The sequence below is a fragment of the Chiloscyllium plagiosum genome, chromosome 17 (genome assembly GCF_004010195.1).
Source record: "Chiloscyllium plagiosum isolate BGI_BamShark_2017 chromosome 17, ASM401019v2, whole genome shotgun sequence".
Classification (NCBI taxonomy): Eukaryota; Metazoa; Chordata; class Chondrichthyes; order Orectolobiformes; family Hemiscylliidae; genus Chiloscyllium; species Chiloscyllium plagiosum.
In genome coordinates, this window is record NC_057726.1 from 51,055,913 (window position 1) to 51,069,616 (window position 13,704).

At 40.4% G+C, this 13,704-nt stretch overlaps 1 protein-coding gene across 1 annotated transcript in view; it reads right to left on the reverse strand.

The window, feature by feature from the left end:
* LOC122558738 (dynein axonemal heavy chain 5-like) overlaps positions 1-13,704 on the reverse strand; it is a 274,642-nt gene that overhangs the window by 93,542 nt on the left and 167,396 nt on the right. Inside the window, exons 52-55 of the mRNA XM_043707530.1 lie at positions 9,060-9,258; positions 8,059-8,231; positions 5,978-6,108; positions 4,373-4,526 (exon numbers count right to left, since the gene is read on the reverse strand). Coding sequence (XP_043563465.1) covers positions 4,373-4,526; positions 5,978-6,108; positions 8,059-8,231; positions 9,060-9,258 — 657 coding nt within the window. The remainder of the gene's footprint in view (positions 1-4,372; positions 4,527-5,977; positions 6,109-8,058; positions 8,232-9,059; positions 9,259-13,704) is intronic.

The window sequence follows — 13,704 nt, forward strand, 5'->3', positions numbered from 1 at the left end:
GGAGAGGCTGAACAGGCTGGGGCTGTTTTCCCTGGAGCGTCGGAGGCTGAGGGGTGACTTTATAGAGGGGTGACCTTATAGAGGTTTACAAAATTATGAGGGGCATGGATAGGGTAAATAGGCAAAGTCTTTTCCCGGGGTCAGGGGGTCCAGAACTAGAGGGCATATGTTTAGGGTGAGAGGGGAAAGATATAAAAGAGACCTAAGGAGCAACTTTTTCACGCAGAGGGTGGTACGTGTATGGAATGAGCTGCCAGAGGAAGTGGTGGAGGCTGGTACAATTGCAACATTTAAGAGGCATTTGGATGGACAGATGAATAGGAAGGGTTTGGAGGGATATGGGCCCGGTACTGGCAGGTGGGACTAGATTGGGTTGGGATATCTGGTTGGCATGGACGGTTTGGACCGAAGGGTCTGTTTCCGTGCCGTACATCTCTGTGACTATGACTCTAAGCGATTAAGTTCTATTTCATTCCTAAGGTTTAATATTGATTGAGTGATTGATTTATTGTCACCTGTACTTGTTACAAATACAATGAAAAGTTGTATAATGTTGCCACTATCCAGCCCCAAACACAGAAAATAAACTAAGATGTAGAATATAAAGGTAAAACACTAAACAATTAAGTGAAAAGTTCAACGTTCCAGTCCTTCTTGTGCTTAGTTTTTGGCTTGGATCTAGGGTCTTCCACCCCTATGCTGAATCCAACACCAACACAAAGCAGTGGGCCAGCTTGAGTCCCTTCATCACTTCGCTGACATTGGAATTGTGTCACTATTTTTCAGCGCCATTTTGTCATTTCACTGCCATTGGAATTGTGTCACCATTCTTCAGCGCCATTTTGCCTCCACCCACATCCACCGCCATGAGTCCACCCTGGACCGATCTCGGCAATGCAGCTGAAGCTGCTGGGTTCAGAACTGGGCCCACATTTGTCACGAGGCCTGCCACGCAGAAGTAGGCACCACTGATGCTGTTGGGTCTCGCACTGGACACGAGGCCCAATCTCACCTCCCTCCAACTTGTTACACATCTCAACCCTGCTGCCAATACCATCTGAGCTCTCCACAAGAAAGTAAGTAAAAAAAAAAGGAAAAATTGGATAACAATTTGAGTGACATAACTGACCAGGGCGCCATTCCATGGTGGAGCACCAAAAAGGAATTTTGTCGTAGAAGGGGAAACTTTTGTGAGGGGAACTAATACTGTTCTGTACAGCAAAGAGTGAAAGTCCAGAAGCCATTGTGATTGGAGAGCTGCTTAAGGATGGAGAAGAACTTAGAGTGGGAGGGTGTAGGTATGTCAGTATGGATGTAGGTACCAATAATATGGGGAGATCAAGGAAAGAGATTCTGTATAGTTAGTACAAGAAGTCAGGCACCAAATTAAGAAGCAGAATCTCAAAAGTAATGATCTCTGGATTCAAAAAGTGAGAGAGGCACAAAGAAGGAAACTGCATACTAGTGAGCTTAACACCTGACAGATGTCAAGATATCAAAGTTAAAAATCACACAACACCAGGTTATAGTCCAACAGGTTTATTTGGAAATACTAGCTTTCGAAGCACTGCTTTTTCTTCAGATGTACCTGGACAGTATGCTTTCAGTGGTGTATCTGTAAAACAGTCCTTATGGACAGGCCGAATTTCCTAATGATTCCCAATTCTCCAGTTTCCTTCTAATCTTTACCACATTGTATGTTCTTTCTTTCACTGTTGTGCTGTTCCTGTCCTCCCTTGTCAGCTATGATTGCCTCATTCTCCCCTTAGCATGCTTCTTCTCCCTTGGGATGTATTTCTCCTGTTCCCCCAGAATTACTCGCAGAAACTGCTGCTCCATTGCTGCATACCTCGCTACTGCTCCACTTTCTTCCCTTCTAGGCTCGCCACCATTCAGTGACTGAGGCCAGAGCTCTTCTACTCCTCCACAGTATGCTTCCACTGCTCACTTCAGTGAGGCTTTAGACTTCAACGCAGCAATGAGAAATTTCCCACATCCTCTACATCTTTCTGAACCATCGTTGAGCAGAAAGGCTTGTGTGGCCTAACAGCTTATTTACTTACAGGATGCAAAGAAACCAAAGCAAACCAAACCAATAAGCCCCCACCCCCACCGATCCAGGCCACTTTGAGAGCCCCTATCAGGGATCAGAGAGATCAAAATGCAGACTGAGGGATCATTAATCACAGCACCAACCAGAACAGGAGACTCCAGACGTCGCACTGCTCATTAAGGGACAATGGAGTAGGACAATCTCCAAGAAACCACAGAAGTTGCACAACCCAACACAGGGCTTTCCAGAGTTCCCAACAATATCAAGAACATCCCTTCATGTCACAACCCTGCCTGAATACAAACAACCAATAAGGAAGTGCCAAGGGGAGCATACAACTGCACTCTTTTTGTCATCGAAACAAGGAAATCGGGTGCCAGAGCCAAGGGAAAGCAAGGAACAAACTGGACTGTCAGCAATGTCTGAGCTCTGAGGAGAAACACAAGATGAACTGCTTTCATACAACAACTGCTTTCAAATCACTGAGGGAAAAAAACAAGAGTTGAGAGAACTCCTGCAGACCACTTCTTCAGGGAAGAACACTGAAAGGATTACTCAGAGATCGAGCTCAGACCAGCACAAATAGAGATTGAGGTAAAGTATTATCATTAAGAGAAGAACCCCTGCCAGTTCACAATAAAAAGGAAACATAGAAATTCGGAACAGAAGTAAACCATTCAGTCCTTTGAGCCTGCTCCACATTCTTTATGATCATGGCTGATCATCATTCTCAGTACCCTGATCCTGCTTTCACCTCGTACTTTTTGATCCCTTTAGTCCCAAGAACTATAACTAATTCCTCCTTGAAAGCATTCAATGTTTTGGAGTGAACTACTTTCTGAGGCAGAGAATTCCACAGGCGCACCAATCTCTGGGTGAAGAAATTTCTCCTCATCTCAGTCCTAAATGGCCTACCACATATCCTTAAACTGTGACCCGTGGTTTTGGGATCCCCCAGTCATTGGAAACATCCTTCCTGTATTTACCCTGTCTCATCTTGTTTGAATTTTCTAGGTTTCTGTGAGATCCCCCCTCATTCTTCTAAATTCCAGTAAATAGAATCTGAACCAATCCAGTCTCTTCATACATCAGTTGTGTCATCCCAGGAATTAGTGGGCGGCACGGTGGCACAGTGGTTAGCACTGCTGCCTCACAGCGCCAGAGACCCGGGTTCAATTCCCGACTCAGGCGACTGACTGTGTGGAGTTTGCACATTCTCCCCGTGTCTGTGTGGGTTTCCTCCCACAGTCCAAAGATGTGCAGGTCAGGTGAATTGGCCATGCTAAATTGCCCGTAGTGTTAGGTAAAAAGGGGTACATGTAAGGGTATGGGTGGGTTGCGCTTCGGCGGGTCGGTGTGGACTTGTTGGGCTGAAGGGCCTGTTTCCACACTGTAAGTAATCTAATCTAATTACAGTAATCTAATCTAATCTAAATCTGAATCAGTTCACCAATGAATGCACAAGAGGATGTGCCAGAAGCAGCCCCAATGACACTGAAAAATTCCAAAACATTGGGTGTTCCAAAGATTAATTCTACTGACAAAATAGCATACAATGCACCAAATGGGTTGTTGGAAGATGGCCCTCAACCACCTCTTACACTATGGCCAAGCAATAATCAATTCACAGGAGGAAGCCCACCCAGATTTAGCCAAACAACAACTGGGAGAACACAACAAATGGTCAATGCCACCAGCAAGAGCAGCATTCTATTATGGCAAAGAAAAAGGTACAACAAATGTTCATCTTAGCTTCTAAGAAAGAAGCGTACACCCAGCACCATTCGTGCCCATTCTCCATGGGGGCTGAGAACAAGGTTAACACTGAAGCCTTACCCTCAACAGGCTTGGTGGTGAGGAAATGGGACACAGGACAATGAGTAGAAATTAGATATGGTAATGATGAGTAAAATGTAGGCATATTAATGATGGAAAAGGGGAAACATTAACAGATAAAATGAATACTTGCAGGGAGGTGTAGTATTAGACAGCAGCTGATGACATCACAGGAAGTGATGACAGATTCACTCCATACCCCATGCAGGGGCTTCTTTCTGCTCTGTACATAATGTAATAAACAGCTCTGTTTACCAAGACCTGTTGCGTGCTTATCTCGAACCATAATACAATTTTTTTTTACTGGCTTTGCTGTGATTGATGGTTTCCAAACCTGTCTCAGTCTCTGTGAAGTCTCCATAGAATCGTGTACTCTGACATTCACCAGCAAGGACAGGAATAAAACTTAGCATATTTCGAAAGGAGAGAAAATACTAATGTTGGTTTGAAAATATATTGGGAATGTTGATGAATGCAGCTTACCTCTCCAGAAGAGAGAACATTGTTTAGGTATTCCAGAAAAGCCTCGTCCTTGATATCATTGTCTGTAAAAATAAATGTCACTCCATTTCCCTCCTGTCCAGCTGTCCTGTACAGAAACTTCAGCTCCTCCAGCAGGTTTGATGCACTGTATGACCTAAGCATATACAAATAAAGTTACATATAGATAGCTCTAGTATCTTTTCTGTGGTGCTTCAGTACTTTCAATTAATTACAATATAAACCACATAAAAATAAATCTGCTGCAATATGGATTAACCTTCTCACCCCAGTACAATGTTATTACCTTAATTATTCAGTGTGGCTTATTTAACAGTTTGCACTTTAGTAAGGACACATTTCCAAGTACAGAGTGCAGCTAAGGACATTGCTCAAGGATTTAAAAATGACAAAGTTATTGCACACACAAGGATGTTTCTGAAACAGGAGGTCACTTTATGACAGCCTGCTTTATTATATTTTCGAACTTGGATTCACTTAAGAGATACAAATACCACACAAAGTGTGGGCTGTAGACCAAAAGGAAAATCGTTTCTGCACTTTCTAATTCCACTTTGATATGATGTTATTGCTGTTACTGAGACATGGTTGAGAGAGGGGAAGGACTGACAGCTCATTATTCCAGGATACAAGGAGGTAAAAGAGGAGGAGGTGTTGCAATATTGATTAGAGAAACAATTACAGTAGGAGAGAGGGGTGATATCTTGGAAGGCCCCTTAAAGGAAATCATAAGAATAATACTTAAAAACCAAAAAGGAACAATCACATTGTTGGGAATTTTCTTTAAGCCCCAAAACAGTCGGAGAAAAATAGAAGAGTAGCTATGTAAGCAAATTTCAGAGCTGTGCTTTTTTTTAATTCACTCATGCGATGAGGACATTGCTGGCTAGACCTGCATTTATTGCCCAGAGGTTAAGAGTCAACCACATTGCTGTAGGTCTGGAGTCACATGTAGGCCAAACCAGGTAAGGATAGTAGTTTTCTACCCTAAAGCACATTTGTGAACCAGATGGGATTTTCTGACAACCAACATCTTTATATTCTTAATTCTAGATTTTTATTGAATTCAAATTCCACCATCTGCTAAGGCAGGATTCAAACCTGGGTCCCCAGAACATTACTGGGGTCTCTTGATCAGTAGTATAGTGATACTACCACGAGGCCATCACCTCCCCTGTAAAAGTAACAGGCCAGTAATAGCAGGGGATTTCAACTTCCCCAACATTAAAGACAGTAGACACAACGTGAAAGGTTTAGAGAGTACAAATTTTTAAAATACATTCAGGAGAGCTTTTTTAAGCCAGTACATAGAAAGGACAGGGCTTAATTTTAGGCAATGAAGCTGCACAAGTGGTCGAACTATCAGTGGGGGATCATTTGCAGACAGTTAAATTCAAGATTGTTATGGAAATGGATATGGCCCATGTCATTCAGGCCCCTGTAAGATTCTAAAATTTTAATCCAAAACTAGAGACATGCATTAGGTAGTTCATCCATGCAATATTAGCTGATCAGATATACAGTTGCTATTATTCTTTGAAATGCTGTTCATACAAAGAAACAGTAATATTTCAGTTGTGGATTTACCTTGAGAGAGTGACTTGGAATGTCTGGTAGCCAGCAATAAATGAAGTGAGTCTTGTCAAGCTCTGTTTGCCTGACCCACCTACACCAACAAGTAAAGCATTACCTCGAGGAGTTCTGATGATACGTGATATCTATAAGTGAATCCCAAGACGAAGGTTAAAATGAAAATCTTATCATTAAAATAAATACAGAATTACAGACAAGGATGTTGTAATGATGATTAAAAAATCAATTGCAAAATTTAAAAAATTTTAAATACAATCATGTCATATCATCAAATTAATTCAGTTTTCACTGTGTGGATTATGAGCAATCTCAATTTCAATAGTGGTAGCAAAGTTTTATTTTTTACCGTACAGGTAAAAACAAGGACTGCAGATGCTGGAAACCAGAGTCTAGATTAGAGTGGTGCTGAGAAAGCACAGCAGTTCAGGCAGCATCCAAGAAGCATTAAATCGACGTTTCGGTTACCGTACACTCTTTCCCCTGACATATTTTTAGAAAAATGATTGAGGTGCACCCTCTCCTTTTGGCTGAATGTTTTTGTTTGCCCCCTTAGCAACATCAGCCGTACATTCTGCAATAGCCTTCTTAAATCCTTCTGTTTAATTTCTCTTAGCTCCTTTAAGACCCTCCTTAAAGCCTATCACTTTAAGCAAACAGTTGGTTGCCACACCACCCCATATCCCAATAACTCTTTCTTTTTAAGGTCAGGATTTATCAATGGCTTTGCGTTGCACGTTTCTATACATAAGTGATAATGTACACATGTAACTTATTTTATTCAAAGTTGCGCTGAAAGAATGTTGCCACCAACTTTAAGAAGAATCAAGAACAGGAAGAGACAGAAGAGATTCAAGAAAATAAAGCTTGGAGAAAAATAAAGTTAAAAGGAGAACTGACTGAGGTCAATAATTGGATAAAGGATATTGGATTGTATAACCAGGAATTCTTGGTAGGCCTCAGCCTTCTTCTGATAGTATCAGTGCAAAAATGGGACTTGGACTCCATAAGATGGACTTCCCTCTTCCCTTGCCCATAAATAGTTTGACTTAAGAATGGTGGCCCCATGAGATGAGGTATACCAGCATCCAGAAGACTACAATCTAGTCCTCTCTTGTTTTGAAAAAGAGTGAAAGGCTCCAGGTTAGAGTTGAAGCCTGGACTCCATCAAAGATAAGGTCAAACTTCTTTTTTTAAAATTTTAGGATCAACCACTTACACAGGAAATCAATGAGTAAAAAGGAAACAGAAGAAGGTTATATCAGAGGCAAGGATGGCCTAGCATGACAGGACTTTAAGAACAATGTATGAAGGATAATCTTCTGGTTACATGGACACCCCCTCCCCTCACTGAGTGCTGCTAACCAGCAACTGTCAACAGGAAACACTTCCAAAGTATTTCAACTAAAATCCTGAATCACCTGCACAACTATAAATGTTCCACTGTCTACTCTTCACAAATGTCTCAGAGAGTGAATTACGTATCTTTTAAATTTTATCTTTTCTTGGATCACTTCTCATTTCTAATCTGTGTATTTGTTGCATTAATTTTCTTTTCCTCACATTTAGTAACAAATAATTCCTATTTTAATTAACTCAGGGCAGCCTAGTTAAATTGGCTCCTTTCAGAACATAAGTTTGGAGTCAGCAAAAGATAAGGAAGAGGATCCTTTGTAAATTAATTTTGTAGCAACTAACTGAGGTAGGCAGTGAATAAAGAAGGGATGCACTCATCCCTCTTCACCTGAAAACTTGGTAATTTGAGGTATCCCATTTGGAACTGTAATAACTCGAGGAACCTCACCCAGGATCTGGTCACAACACTAGCTTATGTATTCTAGTCTTTGGGTTAAGATTTTAGTCCAAAGTCTACTACTTCACCATCAAGTGAAGCAAGGCTAACACCGGAAAACAATATTCCATTCAACCCTCGTTCTTTACTCCCAAAATTCCCAATAGTTTTGCCAATTCGCTATGAACAAATATTAATCCAAACTCAGATTTATAACAAAAGATCAGAATTCTCAAGTTTCATTAGGGCTGAATTATGTTCACAAGGTAAATAAATTCTACTCCACCTTGGCAAGGTGAATCATAGCATCTTCAAAGAAGACTAAATCTAAGTGTCCCCCACGTACAGTCTCGTTGTAAAGGAACATGAACAGGTTCAACCTCTCTTTCAACATATCTAAAGATTCAATGGCCTCATACACTTTGGGCATCTCGTATTCGGTATCTTCTGGCTCCTCTCCTGGAAATAGTAAGAGAAAGAACAAACTATTCTGTACATTCTAACACAAAACATAGCAAATGGACACTGGGCATTCTCAGGGAAACAGAAAGGTTAGATATTCCTCCCCTCAAATTTGAATACGAGAATTTAAAAGCAACTCAACCAGCTGAGCATAACAAATGCTAACGGTGTAATTGAGGACATTCTATAATTAGAAGCTTCTCAGAGCGTGAGATGCGAAATGAAATGCAAAACAATTTTTACAGTATTTCATTTCAGCATGAGTAAAATCAAAGAGAAATTCTTTTCAAAAACTAGCAGGTAGTTAATCTCGGAAGGAAGAACAATTTAAGTTTTGGATTTTAACAGGTTCAGAAAAATTTGAGTTTCTCTGGATCAGTATTTTAAATTTTGAATACGGCTCTGAAAGACATGATATTGAATTAAATATCAATGCCATAGCAGAAAATTTTCACAAATCATTTGGTTGAAGGCCAAGAACATATATCTATGAGAGAAAAAGAGATAATCAAATGTCCTATTGTGTGTTTACTCATGAGCAGCTTGAAATGGCATAGGCTGCACTATTCACAGCTATCCTCTTTCCCATAAACTGAGAGGTTCAAAAGAGGGCCTAAAGAGGAGAAAATAAGACAAATAAGATAGATGTGTGGTCTTGATGCAAACACTTACAAAAAATTAAAAAGTTAAAATCAAATATCAGGGTCATAATATCATTGATCAATGTGGTCTATCATATGAGCTCAAAATTTAGATACCAATACTCAATACTCTGAGTGTGTGCTACAATCTGTGTGAAAGTCTGCATGCAAATAATGTCCTGACCTGTGGCCTCAGGTGGATCACGCAAGAAATCTACAAACAGGTCTTCACTCTCCACGTTGATGACACTCTTGATTTCATCCCCAAGTTCTTCAGTGGCAACATGAATCAATGTTTGATCAAACCATTCACAGTCTTCAGAGTTTATAAAGCGATCAGCCACCACTCGTGTACATTCATGTTTCCAAAGCTTCAGAAGCATCTATTTAAAACAATATTCACAGTAAAGTCAGGTTTAATATTCAAGTGCTTTTCATTTATTGCCAATTTGTTTCAATGTTTTCTTTGACAAACAATCACATCTACCACTGGGATAATCACAGGTTAATGTGGAAGAACAGTCTTCAGATTAAGAACATGGTGAGACAATAAGGTGGATTCAACCAAAGCTATGAGAGGCAGTGAGTGATATTTGAGGAATCACAGGCACTCGGTGTCTGATTTTCAATTGGCCAATTCTAAATCAGTTCCTGTATATACCTGGAGGCTGGTGCACTCACTAGATCTTAGTTGTAGTCATAAAGGTCTACAGCACGGGAACAGTTCCTTTGGCCCAATTTGTCCATATTACAGTCCATATTCTGATTTTCACAATTTAATTTAGTCCCATCTGCCTGCATATGGAGGTCCATACCCCTCCATACCTATCCCATCCATGTACCTGTCTAAACGTTTCTTAACTGAGGAAATTGTACTCACTTCCACCACTACCTCTGGAAGCCCATTCCAGACACTTACCGCCCTCTCCTTGAAAACAATTGTCCCTCTGGATCCTTTTGTATCTCTCCCCTCTCACCTTCAACCTATGCCCTCCAGTTTTAGACTCCCCTACCATGGGGGAATGCTGTTGGCTGTCAACCTCATCAATGCCTCTCATGATTTTATAGACCTCTGTAAGGTCATCCCTCAGTCTCCTACGGTACAGGCAAAAAAGTCCCAGCCTATCTGGCTTCTCTTTAGAACTCAAACTCAAATCTTGATTTTCCTCTATTCATCTTAATGGACTGCAATTACATGGTCTAGCAATATACAAGGAAGGATCCTGACCACTGTACTAAAATACAATATTTACCAATGTTCTTCTATAATAATCAAGAAATATTACAGATACACTCTCTACCTAAGCAAACCAATCAACAAAGAAAATGTACTTTGATAAGCACAGTTTGAAATTAATATTGGAGATTTATAGTGAATAAATGGAGCACTCCATTGCAGCAAGTCATTCTGGTGACACTTTTAAACACACAGGTTAAGTATGGATAGTTCCATTAATAAACTAGTCAACTAATTTTTAAATAAATCAGGATCTTGCTTCTACATATTCATCTAGAGGTCCACTCAATGAATTAAAAGAAAGAAGCACTTGCATTTCCATAGCAACTTCCACATTCACAGGATGTTCCAAACTACTTCACAAGGAAACCACTTCAAAAGTAAACAAAATTAGTCCCTCGTGGGCTAAGATTGAGAAATTATAATGGTCCCTTTTGGGCTGAGATTGAGAAATTATAATGGTCCCTTTTGGGCTGAGATTGAGAAATTAGAACGGAAAATAAGAGAACAGCAAAGGCTTTAAATTTGTAGTTTCACCCCGTCTGCTATTTGAGTATTCTAATGATTTCTCAGTCAGCTGCGTAGGGGTTCCCCACTTATCTTCAATCCTACATTGGCATTGACTTGAGGATCTTCAAGGAGCATTGCATTTAACAGATTGAATGAATCCAAACCTGTCTCCCACGGCCTGGGATATTTCAATCCTGAGATTTCTTTAAACAAGCAGCTTATTTGCTGAGGGAAGAAGATGGACCAGGACACTATTCTACCTTGAACCGTATTGTGGGATCCTTTACTATTAAGTAGAATAGGCTGAGGACTTTAGTTTGCAGCAGCTCTGATACTAGAGCACTCCCTCAGCAGTGGGCTGGGGTGCCATGCTACATTTTGTGTTCAGGTCCTGCGGTGGGAGATGATTCAGGAAACTTCTGATTCTGTGGCTATAATATGGCCCTGCCCACTCACTATGCTATAGTGCTAGATGTTATATGGCCCTGCCCACTCACTATGCTATAGTGCTAGATGTTATATGGCCCTGCCCACTCACTGTGGTATATGAGCTGTTATATGGTCCTGCCCACTCACTGTGCTATATGAGCTGTTATATGGCCCTGCCCACTCACTATACTATATGAGCACATTCACAACTAATTACAGCTTATATTAATGTGGTAGATATCAGAGACCGTGAGGAGCTCCAAATGTTATGTCTCACTCCTTCATGATCCTCAGTTGTTCTGTCCACAAATCCACATGACTTGATCATAGTAAGTGGTGCTTATGATAGGCCTCAGTATTAACTCTTTCAGACTGTTTCACCAAAGCTAATTTCTCCACATGAGGAACAACCTACTTATATCGGCTACATATTTCTCTTCAAGATCACTTACAGTATAGTGTTCACTGAAATCGATGCATTTATCATGGACAAGAGGGGATTGAGATGAATTTAAGTTTCCCCTTTTAAGTATGAGACAGCAACATATTGTTTGATGTAATGTTTTCCTTTTTTTTCTTACTCAGATAAGACTGACAGCTGTTCCCCAAATCCTGTTTTATTTTTTAGTTTCAATCTGGAAATAAGCCCACAGCAAAATCTTTTAAGATGTAATCAAAGGTAGGGTTTATTAACAATTCAAAACACAGAGGAATTGTTTTGCTGCTTCATTCATACACAGGTATACAGAGTAAAAAGAAAAAGAAATGGAAAGAAAGAAGTTACAACTTATGACTTTCTTTAAAAAAAAAATGTTGGCATTATTTAACACGACTTAGAGTCCAGTATGTCAATATCTAATCGGGAGTCTGTCAGTTGGCTGACCTTTATCAATTCTTGTACTGGGAGTTGAACAGTAGAAGGATGGCAATCACATGTGCAGCAACATTTCTTATACATGAAGAATTACACTGGTTTGGCAGTCAAAGTCTGGGATTCTTTCTGGGAATGAGACTTTGAGAGAGACAGGAAGATGTAGAGAGCACGCCTTTCAGTTGCTATAGCTTGGACATCTCTTCCCCAGACGTTAAGACAGCAACTGACTTGGAATTCCAGAATTGTATACTTCAACAAGCAACAAGCTCAGATTCAGTGCTGTGCCAAAGGCATGAGGGCCTATTTCAGTGAACTAATTGGAAAGTAATTAAGCTACCAATGTAGCTTTACCTCCTCTAGTGAAGTTTTCATTGTAAGGTCATTGTAACAGCATTAACGCTTATTTTATAGATTTGATATTTCCCTTTGTCTGGGGCTGGCTGGTTGCAGATGTATGACTTGAAGCCGAACATGCATGATGGGAAATCATTTTAACTTTACATAAACAGCACATCAGTTTGCTGTGAAAGAAGGAAGTCAAACCAGATTGCTGGTACAGCAAATGGCTGATGCTAAACATTATTCAATCTCTATGGTTAAAAATATAAATATAAAAAAAGACAAATAATAGGAACCATGACAGCAGAGGTCTCCTGTTTACATGACCCTTGGAATCTCAGAGTCATGAAGGTTCTGATCAAAAGATATGTCTTCAAGCTTTCTGGGAGGTTGGAAGAAAAAGACCTTAAAAAGAAGAACACTGGAGACATCGACATCAACAACTTGTGACCCACCATTACGAAATATGACATTCTTGAGTTTGGAACTCAGATAAGACTACAACACGTTGGTGTGAACTTGGCCAGTCCATCATGCCTGGTACTGAATTCAGTGTACTGAATAGCATACAAAGTGGTTAAGAATTACTAATATATATGTATGCTATAATTGATTGAAATATTAATAAAAATTAAGTTGTGCTAGACTTTAACTTGAGTGGTCTTTTTGTGCATCATGTCAGCTGACATCTAGTCCAAGGGCCAAAGATGGTTCATGTCCACGTCCTTTCTGTCAGCAATGGCTGGAATATCTATGCAATGCAGGAATATCTGGAAATTTAATCCTGCGATCAGCCTCCGCCATTTTATGAATCCAGCAGGGTTTTCCACTTTTTAAAGAAACTGAACTTCAGCATGAAAATATATAAGAGAATAGGTCATAGAGTCACAGAGTCATAGAGATGTACAGCATGGAAACAGACCCTTTGGTTAAACCCATCCACGCCGACCAGATATCTCAACCCAATCTAGTCCCACCTGCCAGGACTGGGCCCATATCCCTCCAAGATGGAAATGTGTTGCTGGAAAAGCGCAGCAGGTCAGGCAGCATCTAGGGAACAGGAGAATCGACATTTCGGGCATTAGCCCTTCTTCAGGCTAATGCCCGAAACGTCGATTCTCCTGTTCCCTAGATGCTGCCTGACCTGCTGCGCTTTTCCAGCAACACATTTCCATCTCTGATCTCCAGCATCTGCAGACCTCACTTTCTCCTCACTGTAAGAAAAAGAAGGGAGAGGTTATAAGTGCCCCCTAATAGTTATAAACCCCCTAATAGTCAGAGGGAAACTGAGAAACAAATTTGTAAGGAGATCTCAGTTATCTGTAAGAATGATAGGATGGTTAAATTAGGGGATTTTAACTTTCCAAGCATAGACTGGGACTTGCATGGTGTTAAGGGTTTAGATGGAGCTAAATTTGTTAAGTGTGTACAAGACAATTT